Source organism: Dothidotthia symphoricarpi, assembly GCF_010015815.1.
Source record: "Dothidotthia symphoricarpi CBS 119687 unplaced genomic scaffold P153scaffold_2, whole genome shotgun sequence".
Taxonomy (NCBI): domain Eukaryota; kingdom Fungi; phylum Ascomycota; class Dothideomycetes; order Pleosporales; family Dothidotthiaceae; genus Dothidotthia; species Dothidotthia symphoricarpi.
In genome coordinates this window covers 117922-136803 of record NW_022985009.1, presented here as the reverse complement: position 1 = coordinate 136803, position 18882 = coordinate 117922, and the positions used below count along the sequence as shown (strand labels likewise).

Genomic DNA, 18882 nt, shown 5'->3' with positions numbered 1-18882 from the left:
ACCGCACACGATATGCCTAGTATCCCTTGGTGTTAGGACCCAGTCATCTGACCACTGCACAGAGGTAAGTTGCAGCGAGATCTTGCAACACCTAGACAACTACGCACAAAGCTGGCGTGAAACTTGTGAACCTCGATCATCACGGGTATACGCCCAACCCTGATGATTTGTAGGGGTTTTTCCTGACGTCCTATTTGCGTTCTAGTGCTAAGATGAACGCGACTTCCTTCTGGCTCCTACGATTAACCAAGAGACTGTCAGGCAGCTGCTATATTTCCATGATATCAATGCAGATTTTTGTTTGCCTGGACGAATACAAGTAGTATTGAGTAGCGCAAGTTCAAGACGACAAACTATGCTGCATTCCCCAACGCTGGTTTACCCTGATCATGACCACTTGAGCTTAGCGCAAGTTAGCAAGTCTTAGCGGCACGCCCAGACCACGCGTTCCCGCCTATATTTCTGCTCTTCCTTCCCTCTGCTCCCACCCACAACAACCCACGACAAAAAGTAAGTGTACCCCATTGCTCTGGCGACTACCGAGATTGCTAACCAACTCACACAGCAACGATGGGTAACTACAATGAGAACACTGCCCAGGACTCCTCTGCCACTGGCATGAGTTCTGCGTCACGATCCCAGCCCGGCGTCACCCGTGAGGGACGTCCAGCTGCAGTTGTCGAGCGTGATGGTACCCGAGAGGGCCGTCGCGTATCCAACTATGAGCAAGGCCCTGTCCAGGAGGCAGGTCCTACTCCCATCTTCAAGTTCGGGCAAGGCCCTGTCCAAGAGGCAGGTCCTGTCTCCTTCATCAAGCTCGAGCCAGGTCTCTCTGGCGACGACAATGACGCTGTGCCTGACGTTGATCATGGCCCAGCTGCATCGTCGGCGTCCAAGGGCAAGGGCAAAGGCAAGTCGCCAGCGCAGTATGCCTGGGAGTCGGAATCGCTCACGCTCGAACAGAGAGTGAGCGCATTCAACAAGTTCACGACGAGTGCCGCCGAGATGCGGAGAGTATGGGAAGCTGGTGGTAAGCCGGCATGCCCAGCGTGCGGAGTCGCTCACCCTCCGCCGTGCGTACCACAGACGGGAGGCCGCAAGGCTGCCATGAGGCTGGGTACCCAGCTCCAGAGAGATCTTTCTGCTGCGCGAAAGCGCGATCTGGACACGCCGGCCCAAGGCAAAGGCCAGAAGAGCAAGTACATGTTCTGCAAGAACTGCGCAAAGACGCACATTGGCGGTGCAAGTGAGTGCAAGGCACCACTATGCCGAACCTGCAGCCTCAATCACTTCTCGAGTGAACGCTGCAGCAGTGCGGTAGAGCGTTTCCGCGCCGCGGGTCTTCTGAAGAGAGATGAGAGCGCGGCTGCCCAACCCTCTCGAGGCCAGGGTAAGCAGCCAGACAAGAGCAAGCAGCTGCTTACTGAGGAAGACCTGGAGATGATGGCCGCGATGATGGCATCGGCCAGCACAGATCAGGCTGGAGCTCTTGCCCAACTGTTGAACCACCTGGGTGAGAAAAGGAAGGCGGAGGCGGAGGCGCTGGAGTCGGAAGAGGCTCAGCCACCGCCGAAGAAGACGAAGAAGGCCGAGTCAGAAGACACGAGCCAGAAGTCTGATGGCAACGCGAACCGTCCCAAGTATGGCGGTAGGAAGGGACCGGGGGGCGCTTCGAGCCTCAACGGTACTCCTTACTCGCATCGCTAAGGCAGTACCATCGCAGGAGACAACCTGGGTAAAAAACAAGCCCGGGAAGCTCGTCGTCCACGTCGTCCGGGCGGGAACTTCACGTCTCTCGATCAGAGAGCGTGTTGCTAATCCGAGCATCCACGAATTCAGTTCTCCAATTTCCAGTAAGTCCAGCCATTCATATATCTCTTGATGCTCGTTGCTAACAATTCTCCGCCTCTTGACTACTACCGCGCCTCCTGCGTGCTCCCACGACTCTTTAGGCACTCAGCTCTTTCTCCACAGGCCCAACTGATCGGTATGCTTCAACCGCGCTGACGTGCGGGAGTCAAGCGGCCGTAAGTCCACCTGTAAGTTCCACCGCAAGCTCACAAGCCATTTCTGACAATCATGCGCGTAAAGATCCTAGTCTCGAAATCAATCGTCGTTGGTCCCGGAAGCACCACTTTCCTCACGAGCCATCGAGGTTCTCGGTTGCGACGTACCCTGTCTCGAGCGACATTACAGACCTACATCCCACTTCCTCATCACGACGGCTCCGCACGTACGAAGCCATATAAAAAGTCAGTTACATACTTGCAGGATGGCGCAATACAACACCGGTGTTGGGATGCACACTAAAGCATGAATGGTTGTTCGTTATAGGAAAGAGGACAAGTTTTTTGTTAAGGGTGCGCGTTGCCGACGCCCCAGCTTGCTTGCGCGTTTGCCGCGTGAGGTCTAACGTGCGCGTCGCATTCGTGTTCGCATTCGCGTTCATACCTAGTCCACCATCACACGTTTCCTCCTCTCTTGCAGAACAGAATACGCTTCTTCTCTTTCTCCTTGTTCTGTATAAAACTGTGTGTATTTGTCTAGCTACGTAATGTCTGTAGAAATGAAACACTCTAGATTTCGCTCAAATGTTCAACTGTCAAGGTTTTGTGCTTATTGTATTCTCTGCCCGGCCCCTACCGGCTCGCAAGCTCGGGATTTGGAAAATGCAGCCAAGTTCTTGAACTTTTTCGAAGAAACCGGAAGGGGCCGAGTAGTTGTTTTCAAAATGCCTACTGAAGCACACATGCTATTCCTCTCTTTCTTCTTGTTTTACGTAAACCGATCTGTATTTGTCACGCTGCATTGTCTTCCTCACGACGGTTTGTAGTTGAGCTGTGTTTGAACTCTCTAACATTATGTTCCTTGGTTATGAAGTAACTCTATTCTCAATCACTCCCTCGTTCACCAAAAGACCCTTGTATCCGTCCAGGCCTCTAAGATCTACACAAATTGTCGCAACTTTTTCCTCCGGTTTAGCCTTGACCTCCTGTATATCAGGTGTTGACAGTTGTCAAACGCTAGGTCATAACGCTACAGAGAGGAAGGAGCTGTCGAGACAGGTGCGGCCTCAACTCCCCACTTCATCTCTCGACTTCACCATCACATTGAGATTGCGAGTATCAGGAGAATACAACGTGGATAGAAAAACAATAGCATGACGCATTTTGAGGCAAACATAAGTAATGCATTGATAACACTGGGCCTACATCTACACACAGAAAAGTGGAGAGTCAAAGGTAGACGCGGACTAAAGTGAACACGACGTGTTGGAAGAATACTAGCACTCTATATGCGAAACCCCGTTCTCGGAAATGATAATGACGAAATGGTAAAAGTACAGGGTATCTAACGACTGTGGAAGAAAATGAAGAGAAAAATGGGGTATCGAGCGAAGGAAGAAGAAAGGTAAATGAACAAAACCGGGTATAGAGTCCGTTTTCATCCGTTATGCAGCCGTATCCATCATACTATGTTCAAATGCTGAAATCACTGCTGATGCTGATGCTGATGCTGATGCGCGTTGAAAGTGCAGAAAAAAGAAAATGATGAGATACATGCGATCCGATGCAATGCAAATGAAAACCAATGCGATTTTGTAGGAGACCGGTAAAGAAAGATATGCGAGGCGCCGATCATGCGAAAAATGTCGTATATGTCCGGCCTTGGAGTGTTGTTACAAATAATAGCCGTCTAGGGTTTTGGTTGGCGGCGACCCAAAGTTCGGATTGGCAGTGCATCTCCGTTAGATACGCCATTCTTCCCAGCTTTTGTCCAGGATTCTCCTCAAAGAGCTGATAACACTGTTCAGCAGCTCCCCATGTCCTTCGTCGCCACTACCTACGTGAGCACCTGTAGGGCTTTGGACGCCATGGAGATGCTTGACCCACAGAAGCAAGTTCGTACTGCCCGTTTGGCAGCGCATGATAGTGCTAGGAGAAGCAGGGCTACTGAGATCCTGGAAAGCGGTAGACAGGAATGAGATGGAGTTTTTGTTGAGTTCAGAGTGAGGGACCAGAGCGGCAGTGTTGGAGGGACTGGCTTGGGAAGGCTGGGCGTGTGGGCCAAGGATGAGTCCGAGGGCTCCGGGCTGGACTGAACTTAAAGATAGTGATGGGTCAAATGTGGACAGCTGTGTGGATGCTGGTGGTATAGGCGCAACTGTTCCTGGATCAATTGGTAGTGACGATTGTGGTTGGAGTCGTCGTGTCGCCACTTGCCGGACCCTCATAACTCTTGTTCTTGCCGCCACTGTCGTGACCCAAACGACCAAGGCCGCAAAGTACAGGCTCATCCCAGATCCCATCCCATGTGTTAGATAGTCAGGCCCCTCGGTTAAGGCTTGTTGGAGTATGCTAATTGATATGCGGAGCGCCTCTCTAACAGGTACAGTGTATGGCTCTGCTGTAGAAGTCGACCATAACTGACTGATCCACACCCTGAGAGTACTTCTAAGAGTAGACAAGACCCGGGGAGCAGTGATTTTCTCGAACAGAATCCATGACTCTCCAGACACTGCCAATAACGCACGGATGGGGGTCACTTGAAGGAGTTTCGCCGTAAGGAGTCTATGTCTCGTAATTGGCGATGCGTCTAAGTATTGCTCGACATTTATGGTTGTGGTTAGGGCAAGGTAAGGGTTCCGAGTGCCAAAGTGGTTGTAGTGTGCTGCAAGCATTACAGAAGACTGAAAAGGGTCGAAAGGCATGATGGTCAAGTTAGAGTCGGTTTCGAAAACGTATGTAGGCAGATATGGGTTTTGCTGAACGGCAACAACCCATTCGGCAGCACTCGAGGATCCCCAAGCAGAAGAGTGTGTCGGGATTGGTAAGTTCATGCCAGGTTCTTGGAAGAAGGAATCTCGAGGTTCGCGGGCGAGTAATATTGCCTGCTGGTAATCCATAATGTAGCAGGACAAGAAGAGGCGCTGTTGAGTCGAAAGCTGAATCCATCGATTCCATTGGTTGACGGTGTTTGATTCGGGCTGTGTGACGGAGAATGTTATTTCAGCAATCTTCGACGTGACGTCTCGAACATCTTCAGCCATCTGGATCAGTCAGCCAATGTTGTTATACCTACGTGCCAATATCCTACCTTGTGATACATCAACTCAAACCGTGGTGATAGCACTCTCGAAACACGGCGAGATAGGTATTGAGAAAGCAACTCAACAAGGAAGATGGCTTGGTAATCACATAGTCGTTCAAAACTTGCCAGCGGATTTCGATGCCTCTGTCACATGTTAGCCTATTTCCTTTCTATGCTATAGGTATCAGTATCAGTACATACCCGCTCGAGCAACTCGATGCATCGCTCGTGGAGGATCCTCGACTTCCGTCTGACACTCGCGTCGGTGGAATAATGTCCACCGACCGCGATCATGGCGGCGTGGAGCATGGGTGAAGGGCTCACACTCTCAAAGGTAGATCGATGGACGATGGGGAAAGTGGGATGAAAAAGCCTCCAGTAATTGTCAAGGAAGTTCTTAGAGGGATAGACGTGGGTGATTTGATCCATACCATGTGGTTGATTTGGGAAGAGGACAAGCTCATCTTCATCATCTCGCATTGCCATTGTCTGAGGACCATATTGTCCGTAGAGTACCATGTTGTCTACGTCGCCTGGAATCGGCATATTCAGGAATGAGTCGGAGGCAGCCATGTACGAAAAGCCTGACGCGGTAAGAGTCTTTTCGTTGGAAGTCCACATATGCGGCATGGTCGAGGTGCAGGACATTGGTGATTGTGACTGATATGACCACGGTTCGATATAGGATGCATTGGATGAAGTGCGCGTTCGGCATGAGCCAGAGCCATAGTTTGGGGTCGCGAACATATTGGCGTAATCCCCTGCGCCAAGTATCGGTGAAGCGTACCCACTGGATGATGAATAGCCAGGTGATTGACCGTACGAATCACTCCAACCCGTGTGATGGGGTATGCCTTCTATTGATACCGGGACAGATATCGACTGGCGGCCAGTATAAAAACTTTGCGACCTAGAATGGCTGCAATCATTGTAAGCAGAGATCCAAGCGGAAGGATGTAGAGTTTTAAAGGAAAGATAGGAGATATGCTGTGCGATGTACAATGAAACTCACTTGGGGCTGGACGTAATTGGAGAAGAACGAACAACATGACTATGAACCAACGACGGAACTCGTGGGGTTCGAGGAAGCTGGGGAGTACGAAACGAATTTTGGATATACCTTGGAGCTTCGGCTGACTCGTGTGTGGAAGAGACGGGCTGGAGCGGATGGTAATGTGTAGCTGGAAGGAGCGTAGCTGTTGTGCTCGACGATATAGCCATAGGTTCGGAGCTTCGAAAAGGCTCTAAAGGTTCGTCTTGATCAATCTCGGAGGGTAGGGGGGATCCCTCCCCAGGTATATCGCTATTGTCTTTTAGCGGCGTACTTTCAGTCAAGCAGTTCAGGCTACTGACTGTCGTTCCTGGTGTCGCTGTAGAAGATCCGCCCGAAAGAATGTTCTTTCACAGTCAGGAAAGTCGCATACAAGGGTACCATCCTGAAGATGATTTTTCTGGTGTCGCCTACAAGCAGAGATTAATCCAAGTACGGAAGAATCATAACATTGGGATACGTACCTCAAGTGCTCGGCTCTTGTGTAAGACTGATAAATGTTAGCTGGCTGCGTCCTACGTTATATACTGACGCTCTCTAGCATTGAGGTTACCAACAGAAAGGCTGAAGGTCTTCAAGGCAAGTGCAATCTGTAAACAGAATACAGTAACATATCTAGCTACCATTCTGATCTGACGGAGAAGTCGAGAAGTGTTGGATCCATGCAACGTACCTTGCCGCATTCGCATGCATGCACTTTCAACCCTTTCTTCGCTTTACTAATGCGCCCAGTCCTTGTGTAATGAACCATGGGTGCTATATTGGCGGGACTGATACTCGTTCGCTGTTCGGGGTGGGAGGCGCTGAAGTAGGAGTAAGCAGGCAAGTTGTTGACACTTCTTTGATGGGCATCGGCTAACTTGGTATCTTCGGGATGTGCTTTCGAAACCCGCGGTGTCTTGCGATGCTTGGTGTGCGACGATAGCGATGGCTTGATGTTGTTGCCTCTGAGCTGCCGTTCTTGCGTGATGGATGATGCTACCGAGTGACCGCTTATACTACCAAGTTCGAGCATCGTTGACAGGAGGAGCACTAGGAAGTTTATAACCAAGATGGAGACGATGGGGCCACTAAGGATTGGGAGCCCAGATGGAGATCCAAGCAACGCGAGCAAAACATTCCCGATCCGGTTGTATAGCAGACGGCTAGGAGCTAGTAAGATGATAGGTGGTTTGGAAATCGACTAGATATAGCCAGGGAGAAGCACGGCAAGTAGTGTGCGATGGGCCGGAATCGGAATGATAGCCGTTCCAATTCAGGATCCTGACGACCGATGCAGGGTGCATGTGCTTCGCCCAAGAGTGTTTGTGGAGGGACGCTGTAAATACTTGCGGGCTGTGTTTGAGCCCTACTAAAAAGGGGATTGTACTCGAGATGGTTAGGGGCTCGAGGGCACAAAACAGAAACGCTGCAAGCCCAAGTGGCTTTTGAATGCCGACATGGGAAGACGCCAATGGCAGTGCTGCATACAATGGAGAAGCACATCCCAGAGCTTGAGCCACGAGCATAGCTGCGGGCATGGAACCGAACGACTTCACCAGGGGCACGGGACAACGACATGCCCGCGCTCCTAACTTGGGACCAAGGCCGGGGGTTGTGAACAGGCAGAGGAGAAGGCCGCAGTGCCAGGCGGCGGACCGTTCCTGCCTCAAACGACGGCAAAAGTTGCTCTGAGTGGGCGTGGCTGGGATGACCCGAAATAGCGACTCGCTAGATGGAAGGCCGTGCTCAGCCTTCTCGCAACGGCACACCATCTCTACCGCGCTTAGCATGCTTTGCAGGAACACGGCATGCCGTCATTGTGAGGATCTTGGTCAAGATGGAAGTGAGTGAGTCTGGATGCTAGCTAACAATAGTTGGGCTTTGTCCGCGTAGTTCGGAAAAGTTCTTGATGCGCGTACCTACCTAGACAAGCAGTGCAGACCCTGTCAGAATCGTTGCTCGAACTTTTGGCGCCGAAATTCGTCATGTGCTTCCGGCAGATGTGTAGTGGTGTAAAGCCATGTCTAGGACATCTACATACATGATAAGGTGGATGCTAGTCAAGAGTAGTAAATGGCTGATCTTCGCCGCCAGTAGGCCAACTTGATATACAGGGCGCGTGCGCAATACGTGAAGTCACCCTCTTCAATTTGCTTTGATGATTTGTTGTTTTCTAAATGCCAGAGCGTAAGCACGGCGAACGGTCTCACCGCGGGACACCTTGCGGCTCCAATCGATCCCTGTCCCGCACCCTTTGGACTAAGCTCCCTCATCTCCACACGGATAGTCGTTGTCAGCAAGGACCCGATACTGCTCATGCGGGTGGTCTGACACAATCGCGCAAAGCTTGACAACACGTCAACTAGGCTAGACATAGAGCCCCTGTAAGTGCAAAATCACGACAATTTTGCACTCTCCAGTAATGGCGCGTGCCGTTGTAGTGGTAGAGCTGAAGGACTGCAAGACGCACGTCACATGCTTCACCGGTTCATGTAAGTTTTTGCTACCCTGTAACTCACAAAATCTTGGGGCAGGGTTAGGATCGAGCCGAAAGAGCCGCGTTCACGATGGCTTTTGATGGCGTGAAATGCCGTTTATTGCATTTGCTGATTTTCGATGCCCCTGCTTCCCAGCGGTCGGAACAGGGGACTGCTGTGCTCATCCATAACCGAGAGCAGCATCAAACAAATTGAACTCCACGGACTAGTCGCCGTAGATCCAACAGAAAGATCAACCGTTGGCGCCGGGCGTAAATTGTATGCACACAGGGCGCCGTCCCCGATCCTGAGACACAAACGTACTAATGCCGCAACCCCCTGTCATATGCCGTTTTTGGTCAAGCACCATGCGGTTTATAGTTCCTGGTTCTGATGTGACAAGATATGACAGGGAACCGCAAGGCTGTGGGGACAAGGCTTCGCTTGTTTTATCCCGTAGAGGCTAGCTGACATACAACTCGGTGTCGCGATACATGTTGCTCTGCTCCCATCGTGCTGTTCTATCTCTGAGAGGTGCCGCCTTAAAATGGAATTGGCGAGAACTCAAACCAAAGCTGGGGAGACGGAATACCAAAGACATGGGTGACGTCGGCAGGCGTTTCGCCCGAGTGCGGCCAGCCTTGCTCATGGACACCTCTGCAGTGGGACAAGGGTGGGTAATCGGCAGAGGACGAGCTTGGCCCGTTATGCGCAGAGGACAGGTGTGCAGCGACACAAGTCCAGGTCGCGATTCGTTATGTGAGGGTATCGTGTGTTTCTGATCGGCGAGCAGAGTAGACCATCATCACGATACCCTGTATGTCCTTCTTCCGCATGAAACTTGTCCTTCCCGACGATGGTCGACTGAAAGCAGCGGGGATGATGCATCGCTTAGGGAGACTTCGCTAGGTTGTGGTGATAACTCGAGAACATCACTATTGCTGATCGGCCTCACCGAAATAATGCCGGTTCTCGCAATGATGAGCGCAAGGCTGCACGACCTTAGCAACACAGAGCTCTTTCCATTCTCACAACCTTCGGTCAGTCCGCGAAGGCGTCCCCGAGATCTGAGGGGCTGAACTTAAAGGACCCAGGGCGAAAGAACGTCTGAAACGAGATCCAAGATCTTTCGTCTGGATCTTCATCCTGCAGGGAGAGTTGGGCTTGCAATTAAACCCACGCACGTGCTCTCGCCAAACAGTCTAATCTGGGAACGAGTTGCCGCTCTTGCATCGGTTGTCTGTTTTCACTATCATCCTATTTCACAAATGGTCGGCGAACAAATGTTCGGCGAACAAAAGTTTGCCAAATAAATAAGACGCTTCGTAGTTGCGTCGGGAAAGTTGGAGCTGGCGCTGCAGGACTATCCCAACAAACCACACCATAGTCCTATGCTGCAGGTATCCTTGTAGACAGTTGATGCAGAGCTATTTGTAAGCGTGATGCTTGTCTCTGCACCTACAGAGTAGGCTCTATCTCAACTAATCAGGTGATAGCGGACGTCATGAATAGTTGGCTTACCTTTGGTTTTCCCGACAATCCAAGAGGCAGTTTACAGCCTCGCCGCTAGCTCATTTTGTGATTATGCGGGGGCAGGCGCACAGACCAATCCTTCCCGCTTCTAAATTGAGACTCACCACGTGTCCGGAGCGTCATTTCGTATCATGAACATGAGGCTGGACTCTTGACCAGGTCTGCCTTCCACAAAGTCTGCCTCGCTGAAAACAACATTGCATGCTCGTCTCCACGCTAACAGTTCCCGCTATTCATTAGATACATGTAACTAACAGTAACAAACGTCATATGAATTATGTTGACATTTACTCCGTTGCGTGAAGGAGAGCCCCCGTTTTGTCTGGTTCAACATGCTCTTGCGAATACTCTCTCACATCCACAATAAAGGGCAGACATCTCTTAGCACTGCGGTGCGTCGCGCCAGCTACAGTGATATTCAGGTAACTCTGTTGACCATACTTCTGCGATAAAATTAGCCGCCCTTGTGATATCACTGCGATCTCGCATGATCATGTCCACTCAGCCTCCGCGTTCCCAAAATATCGACACATCGCGACTCACTTCACAACAGAGTGTCCATTCCCATTTCCCAGTCTCGTCTCTAACAACTGAAGTTGCTGTAAGCGCTATCGAAGAGATGCCGCGTAGGCCGCAACTACGGAACTTGCCCCATATGTCAACTCTGTTGGTCCGGATCAGCATGCCACATCAATCCAGATCCTTTGATCGTCGAATGAGCTCAGCCCTAACACACAGAAAGATGTTGAGCGATGCTTGATTTAGCAACATTGTTGTAGTCACTATCAAGGCGAGTAGTTTTTTACCTGCAATCTACCAGTATCCTTTCGCGTTTGTTGTCCTTTTCGGCGATTTTTCGTTGCTATCTTGCCGCCATACTAGGTACTTAACGTGGCGTATGCACAACCTTTGCACAAACCCCAGCATACATCGACGATGTTGTTAGGGTCTCGCTTCTTTTAATGGCGTGCAGCTTGAGTTTGTGGCATCCAATTATTCGTCACTTTACCTCGTACTCGGTCTCTTCCGGCTCGCCTCAAGGGACTTGTGACCGGAGAATTTGGCCTGACTCTCCAGACCCAAACGTCTGCAAACCTCGCTACACCCTGTATAGTCAAAGCTTATCGGACTGTTTCGGTATGACTTTGTAAGCTATACTGACTAGCTAGTAATTACTCGGAATCGCAATGCACCAAAAGAAAAGCTGATGCAAACTTATGTTCTCTCAGAGGTGATCCCCATCTCAATAAGTTCAAGCCCGAGTCAAGGAATCTGACTCATATTGCCAGTACAACTGACACGCACTGCGAAATCCTGCCCATCAGCTCGGCAAAGTACACAACAGATTTGGCTTTCGTGATTTCTCGTCAACGAAAGTCATATATGATGTATCTCAACACCTTCTCATTCTTTCGAACTCGGTTCTTTCTTCGAAGCACACCAGAAGCACACCTCTACAGTTTCGACATCATAGTGTTCCCAATTCGTCGCACTGTGCCGCGAAGATACGAGCGCTTAATTGTGAGTCTGGCTTGTATGATATTCGTATCCGGGCCGCGCCGCGTCTAGAGTAAGGCCCGTCGATCCATTTGTAACCATTGTAAGTCATATACGACGCCGCATACGATCAAACCGTTAAAATGTCCGCCTACTACAGCTGAGATTCCATATAGTATATTAAATATGTGCTCTACTCATGAGCATAGTTCTGCTGCTGCTCTCTGAAGTCTTGCATCCGCTTGAATGTCGTGCTTACATATCAAACTTTGAGGAGGGTGAGTTCGCAGCAGAATGTTGATATGATTGAGGCCATAGGAATTGCTCGTGCCTGATGCGTTTCTGAGGTTGAGAAGTAATACAGGTGCCTGTATTGCTTGGAGCAACATTTATAAAGATATACCTTAGTCAAGTGGCGGTTCCAGCTTCAACATTGCATTTTCATAATGTTCTACGAGTGTCCTATTTTACGTAGTCGAAAGTTGAGTATCAGACTTCGATCACCGCTACCGCCTGGGCCTTGGAACATATGTGCTCGCGTTGGTGTATTGAGTAACTAGTCGTGAAGATGACTGATCAGTTCTACTTCGCTGTTACAATCACTTCGCAATCCCAACAATTCCCAATGCGTGTAACGGTGTTCAGGTCGTAGCATGCGCTCTCTGCTGGAGAATTACCTTGCTACTTGGTTGTGTCTATCACTAACATCAAGCATAACCAACCTGGAACAACAGTGAGAATAACACATGCGTTAAGGACCCAGATCTGACGAGACGTAACCCATTTAAGTTCATGATATTACGCCACGATCTTCCGTAGCTTGATGGTATCCCTCGACACCATCAGATATTGGTTCGAGAATTCTTGTATACGTATATTCAACATGTTGCCGCTTGGCAACGTCGTTTAAGCCGCTACTCATTTCTAGGCATTTGGCGAGCATTTTTGATACATAGATCAACTAGGTCGTCTAATTGGTTTCAATTCACATGGAAAAGATGGTGGTTGATTTCTGAAGTTCCAAGCCTTATTTTCCCCTCGATCAGAAAACGAAGTAACGCTGTCCACACTGATTAACTTTGTGATCTTTTCCTTTTCGTTGCGACTATTTGCTTCCACAATCAACACCTTACCCATGAAGGTTGGTCTGAACAAGTAGTTTCTTTCTATGCGTACGTAAACGTTGCGTCTGGATTGGCCAACCCTTGAAGGAGATAATCACAATTCTTCCGCGCTGGTGGATTGACGATGCACGTCTCAGTTTTTCAAGACCGTTCTTGTGCTTGACCACCTTGTCTGGATCAAACAAACAAGTATAATAGCAAAAACTCCAAGCGATTGACAATTGATTCAATTACATAATCAAAGACCAAAATAAAGTGTAATATTTTATTCATCTGAATTAGAGTAACATAAGGTCATTGATTTTATCTGCCAGACTATCCTGGCCAAACTCTTCTAACAAGCAGGCTTCACAGGTGCTGATGTGAAATAGATCTTGTTATACACATTATCTCCCGTCTTGCTACCCGGGGGTGCGTTTTTAGGACCACCTTGCTTGTTTGCATTGGGGTACAAGAAGCTGTCGGTGTTGGGCGAAAGAACAGCGGTGGGACATCCCAGAGCAGTGAACTTGAAGTATGGGTCCAGAACCGAAATGGCCCATGAAGCCGCCCTGGCACTCTTCTCCAGCGAGCCGCCGAATTGAAGAGGTGTAATGGAGTTGATCCCCTGGTAGACATCGCAAAGGACAGTCTGGAGGTTGAAATTTCCAGTGCCGAGTTGAGCCACGCCAGGGGTAACGATGTTGCGTGGGTAGACGAGTGTGAAGCCTTCTGTGAGTGCCTGGACGGCGCCGTAGGGGGTGGCGCGGCGGTACCAGTTCTCTGGCCATCTCTCCGGAACGTATTTGAATTCGCCCGACTTAGAGTCGTATTCTGCGCCAATAATGCTGGAAATGCTCTTGTAATTTGCGACACCACCGGCACCGTACGTGCCGTTGGAGAAGAACTGGGGGTAGAAGTTGAACGCCACGACACTGACGATTTGAGGGAATGGGAAGTAGTAGAGGTAAGGGTTGTTTGTCTTGGAGAATTGCGCAAGCTGGGCATATTGGTTGGCCATGGCGTTAATTGTAAACTGCTTGCTGGATTCAGCATTAACGTAACCGACCAGTTGCTTCACGATACGTGAGGACAGGTGGTGGTTGTCTCCGCAGCCGTTGTAGTAATCTGCAGTTGGTTAGATATTCCCTATCACAAATGTCCCTTCATCAGCAACATACCTTCACGAGTTGGCGATATGTCAGCCTCGACGGTAGAGTGACGGTTCAGGCCGCCGATACCGCCCTTCCCAGCACCGAGATAGAATGATAAAGTGTCGATGTCTCCATCTGTCAGTACGGCAAAGGTAGCCAAGACCGTAGCAAGGTCCGCCCCCATGTTGAAACCACGGGCGGTAGCTGCTACAATCTGACCAAAGGTAACATGACCATCGCGAGGGAGATAGCCGTGATTGGCAAGAAGATTGAGACCCGGGCAAGGGCCGCGGGAGTCACCAGGCCCAGGAGCTTGAAACGAATATCCTGTCTCAGGGCGTTTGTTGCTGGAAACGACAACAGCCTGAGTGACGGAGGTTAGAAGTCCGTTGACGACACCAGTCAGACCACTCAGGAGGCTGGTAACTTGAGGTTCGGCTTCGCGTTTCTCGCTGGCTGCGCGTTCGTATTCAGCCTTCAGCTGGGATTCAAGCTCAGATCTTGACGAAGCACCCATCATGCCTGGATAGGCGACGGAGAGCGCTGGGAGACCCAGAAGCACTGCTGATGTGACCTTCATGGTGACGGCTCTGGAGTGAGTAGTCGTTAGAGGAAAGGAAGTTGAGAGTGGATGATGAGTAGGATTGAGTTGAGGGGAGATTTATACACGTCCTCTACTCAGAAATCACGCTGAATTACGTCGTTGGGTATCTTAGCTGCAGTTCGGAGTAGCACGCTCCCGGTGATCAATGGGGGACGTGCAGACTGAATCTGGGGTTAGTTTGAGGCGTGCATTAGAGAATTGGCGGTCTAGTGTTGGCCGAGTAGCTAACGAGGAACTTACACAAGGATGGCGCGGTCTATTGTCTTAATGAGTATCGTAACGAGCGAGGCGTGAGCTTTGCATTACTCAACATGCTAGCATTGGTCCTCAACACCAATGCGGGCAGCCCACGTAGCCTGTGTACCATAAGACTTTGGTATTTGCCTCCTCCCCACAGGAAAATATCAAAAGTAAGTAATCGCGGTAGTCAGAACAACCAGGCACCATGACACAAGAGGCGTTCTGATTGGAAGCTAGTACCCTAAGATTGTTGGAGACTTGCAGTGACATGGATCACACGTGCCAGATAAAAGTTCCTGTTGGATCGGTTGAGAGGTTGATCTCCCGCTACAACAATCGGACTTTAATCGAGATCTGCAAATGGTGTTCCCGTGCTGTGGTAATGTCAGAAGTTCTTCCGTAGGTATCAGGGGTAAAAAGCAAGTACGATTGGTTTCAAAGACATAGCAGACCTTCTGACTCGCTGAGATTGTTCCATATAGGTTGCTGATTCGAAAAAGCATACGGGGGACACCAGAGTAAACCATCAAGCCACACAGGCGTGTCTACTGCTTCACCTGAAGTTTTTGCTTCATTTCTGCGGCTCCGCATCGCCCAAGGCCAGACGTCATCTGGCCGGCTGGATCGTGCAGAAAGATAAACTTTGAACTTATGATACATACGTCGTTATTGAATCAACAACATGCCATTTGTATTTGTGATGTGGCCGATCCCTAGTTGTTCGCAACCCGACATCCTGGATGGTGGTAATGTTCCTCATCTCGTTGGTTGAACAGTCGCTCAAGCGGATCGAGTATAAGCCTTGGCGCCAGAAGTGGACAATTGCCCGGGAGATGGGAATGGATATGGAATTATCGATCTTCGGAGGCGTTGCTTGGATTACGATCAGCACAAGCTAAAGCTGATAGTGCAGAACCCTAGCTTCCATAAGCCTTGCGCTAAGCCTCTGCTTCGGATACTTCAAGAAAGCTTTGGGAGGATATGGAAAGGTTGGCAGCCTAAATTGGTCAACGAGACGTCATCCCGCAATTTCGGATATTACAATTTGTTCATATCTAAACCTAAGTAGCTCTAGATAACTTGAGGTATCTCCGTTATGCGATACGTCGGCGATTTTGAACGGAGCAACAATGACGTTGGCCAGTGAGGCGACGCGTGATGGAGTTGTTACTGAGGCGTACATCCGAACGCCCAGAGGTCGTTGAGTTCGTGATTTTGAGTCCGTGTCGCCATCTTGGCTGAAGCTCATGGGCATATCACAGTCCGGGCAACCGTGCGAACTCGGCGAAGTGATGTGGGGTGAGCAAAGGGGTGATGGAGGGGAAGTAAGCACTCGTTAAGGTTTTCGATCGAATCCCAGCGGGTTTGATTTCCCATCTCTCCTTCTTTTCCTCTTTGGCGTGTACGTTTTGCACACTCATACGTCTGGCGATTCGGTCTCGAGGCAAGGCTGCGCATCAGAACGGTGTCTGGTACTGTGCACTGTAATGTCAACGAAAGGTCACAAAAGAGCTCTGTGAGCAGTCATTTTGATAGTCCAATATTCTTCTGGTGGGTCATTTCACCGTGTGATTGGGTGCAGACAATCTTACTTAATACTCTTGCATCTTCCACCAAACAACACCATCCAACCGCAGTTTTGTAGTCTGTAGAATTGTTCGAACAGAAAACTACAGGAGGAAACTGTCAGGTATGTATCAGAGAGGCGACGCGGCGCGTGGTGGAGCATTGAAATGCCAAGAGCCCCACCACGATGGACAGCATCTGCTCGTCATCGCTCACAACGCTACAACAAAGCTCTTCAGCACGCCTGAACTGGCTTCGATGCTGTTTCTTGGTATTGCAGTTCCCCAAGATGGCGGTCATATTTGACCTTGACCTTGACGACGCGCCCAATCCGCTCGCTTCCCACGCCCCAGACGTGCTCCAAGTGAAGCCAATACATCACTCGCTCGCCCTCCCAACGGCAACAGTAGCAGAGGACAGCTCGCGGCCGAATCCCAACATCAATGGATTTTCAGCTGCTTTAAGCTGTTATCCGTGAGCTTGAACCTTAAGCATGGACTTGGTTCCGCGCCCTAATGCATGCTAATCACGATGACAATGCAGTATAGTTACGCAGCTTGCCAGCCACCTCGACCTCAATACGCTACACAGTCTGAGTCGCGCATGCAGACAGTTCCGCGTGAATTTACTCGACTATCGCCAACAACTCGTCAGACGCACGCTGCACTGCTGCAATGAGGATGGCTATGGGAGCGCGTCCGGAGAGTCGCGTCGATTGACCAGCGGTAAGGTGGGTCTGTGCGCAAGAGACATGGTTGGAGAATGCTCGCGTTGTGCGAGTGTTGTATGTCGGGTATGATACCAGTAGCGAGGTCGCGATGCTGAAGAGGACTGACTTGTGCAGAACTGCACCATGAAGCCGCCACCGACTCCTGCTCTGCGCGCCCGCCACCGACGACTGTGTCAAACGTGCAACAAAGCACCCCTCTCTCTCATCATGGCCTGTCCGAAACCGCGTTCGTCATCCTCTAGTTCGCCTTCGCTATCGTCGTCCCCAAATTCGCGCCTGAGTTATTTCAATTCAGATAAATCCCGAGCTTTCACTACCCCCGCCTTTGAACGGACACCGTGCAACTGCGACAGCGTTGTCTGGCTCTGCGCTCCATGCGGTAAAGACCTGCGAAACGCTGACACCATGTACGTCCGCGGTTGGAGCTGGCGCACAATCTACCGTCACTGCCATGGTGGCGTGGGCACAGGGGTTGGCGAAGGGAACGAGGGTGTAGAGTGCGGGCGAGGAAATGCCTGTCTCGGCGCGCGCATCGTCGAGCACGAGACGTGCGAGCAAGATATACTAGATGCAATAGACATTAAACCGGAGTCACCAGAGCGTTGGAGGGGCTCGAGCTATCTCGCCCAGGAGATTGAGGGCATTGGCGGTGTGCTCAAAGTCAAGCATAAGAAACAGGTTCGCGTTGGTCAGTGCGTGAAGCTGTATGAGGATGAGAAGGAAAAGTCAATACAGTACCTTAAGCGTGAGGTCAGTGGGCAGCTGAGAAGCTGGTGCTCCTGGTGTGAGAGGGTTGTGTTGGATGAGAAGGACAAGACCTGACCGTTCCATTATCGAGAGCTCGAATCGACACTCTCGACGGGTACGTCTGAAGGCATCATACATATCGCGTCAGTTCGCCACTTTGTTTCTCGCCTTACCTACTCCCCATCTTTACCCATCAAAATGCCTTTGCAAGGATCATAGTTCCAAGCGCTCCCTAGACAACTATCAAATGCCTTCTTTGTGCTTGCTTTCCCAATTTCGTCAATTACGTTTTCTTCCTTGGTAGTTTACATCGATGGCCATCGCTCCCAGTTCGCAAAGAAAACTGTAAGGAAAACCTCGAGAGCATACAACTGTGTCAGGCGAAAGGCTTAGAGCCCACCTACATAACCTCTTCATGCATCGATCGACAAACCATCGAATACGTACTTTTGACGTTTGTTGTTTATGGGTATGAGGCCGCCGACCACGTGTGAGGTTCTTCCGGAGGTGTTCTGTACCGAAGGCTAGAGGCTATACTGCTAATTACAAACTGCATTCCGTATTGTTCATTATTCGTCCATCCCGCGAACAAGAAATGGAGATCGAGCAAGTGAAGGTCGAGTCTTGACCGCCTTTTGGACTGAACTTGAAGAGCTGGGAGGTCCGAACCGCAAGACGAACGGCGGCCACGCCGAGTCTGTGTCGGGATCGGGATGAGGAGTAATGAAAATGCGACACGGACATGGAAATATAGCTTTAGGTACGGGACCAGCAAGTCATCTACTCGCGCCTTGGTGCGTTAGAAATGCGACATGGCTCTCAAACTGATACGCTTCACTGGCTTACCGCCGTTTCATGACAACATGGAAAGATGGTCTCGTCTGTGATTCCTGGTTGTTTTATCGAAATTCGCAATCTGCTTCACCGGTTGCCACTCTTGTTTCTCTATGCACCTTCCTCCACTACGGAAAAACTTCGTACTGGCAAACCCATAACTGTTTTTTGTTGATTCAGTCATGCTGTGACGCTGCTTCTCTAGGTGGAGTAGAACTGGGTCGAGCGCTTTGTCCGCAAAAGACACGAGCTCTATCCGTACAAACAAGGCCA

At 50.2% G+C, this 18882-nt stretch overlaps 4 protein-coding genes across 4 annotated transcripts; 2 read left to right on the top strand and 2 right to left on the bottom strand.

Annotated features, from left to right (window-relative positions):
• Nucleotides 1–122: 122 nt before the first annotated feature.
• Nucleotides 123–1893, top strand: P153DRAFT_97480 (uncharacterized protein). Its single transcript, XM_033673529.1, has one exon. It carries the CDS (start codon nucleotides 571–573, stop codon nucleotides 1705–1707), a length of 1137 nt encoding a protein of 378 aa, XP_033528104.1. The 5' UTR covers nucleotides 123–570; the 3' UTR covers nucleotides 1708–1893.
• A 1855-nt stretch (nucleotides 1894–3748) lies between these two features.
• On the bottom strand, nucleotides 3749–7157 carry P153DRAFT_380904 (uncharacterized protein; the record flags this gene model as incomplete). The annotated part of the gene is made up of 7 exons (XM_033669980.1): nucleotides 3749–5050; nucleotides 5098–5235; nucleotides 5293–6010; nucleotides 6104–6394; nucleotides 6445–6552; nucleotides 6607–6632; nucleotides 6816–7157. The coding sequence occupies 7 exons, from the start codon at nucleotides 7155–7157 to the stop codon at nucleotides 3749–3751; spliced, it is 2925 nt and encodes a 974-aa protein (XP_033528103.1).
• A 5932-nt stretch (nucleotides 7158–13089) lies between these two features.
• P153DRAFT_281050 (uncharacterized protein) lies at nucleotides 13090–14468 on the bottom strand (the record flags this gene model as incomplete). Its single annotated transcript, XM_033663120.1, has 2 exons — nucleotides 13090–13862; nucleotides 13916–14468. The coding sequence occupies 2 exons, from the start codon at nucleotides 14466–14468 to the stop codon at nucleotides 13090–13092; spliced, it is 1326 nt and encodes a 441-aa protein (XP_033528102.1).
• Nucleotides 14469–16710: 2242 nt separating this feature from the next.
• Nucleotides 16711–17844, top strand: P153DRAFT_271934 (uncharacterized protein; the record flags this gene model as incomplete). The annotated part of the gene is made up of 3 exons (XM_033662909.1): nucleotides 16711–16772; nucleotides 16842–17091; nucleotides 17143–17844. Coding segments are annotated over 3 exons (1014 nt in total), but the record flags the coding sequence as incomplete, so codon positions are not given.
• Between the last annotated feature and the right edge of the window lie 1038 nt (nucleotides 17845–18882).

What these genes read in the sequence shown, in the direction of transcription:
- P153DRAFT_97480 (XM_033673529.1), top strand. Translation starts at nt 571, where the DNA reads ATGGGTAACTACAATGAGAACACTGCCCAGGACTCCTCTGCCACTGGC.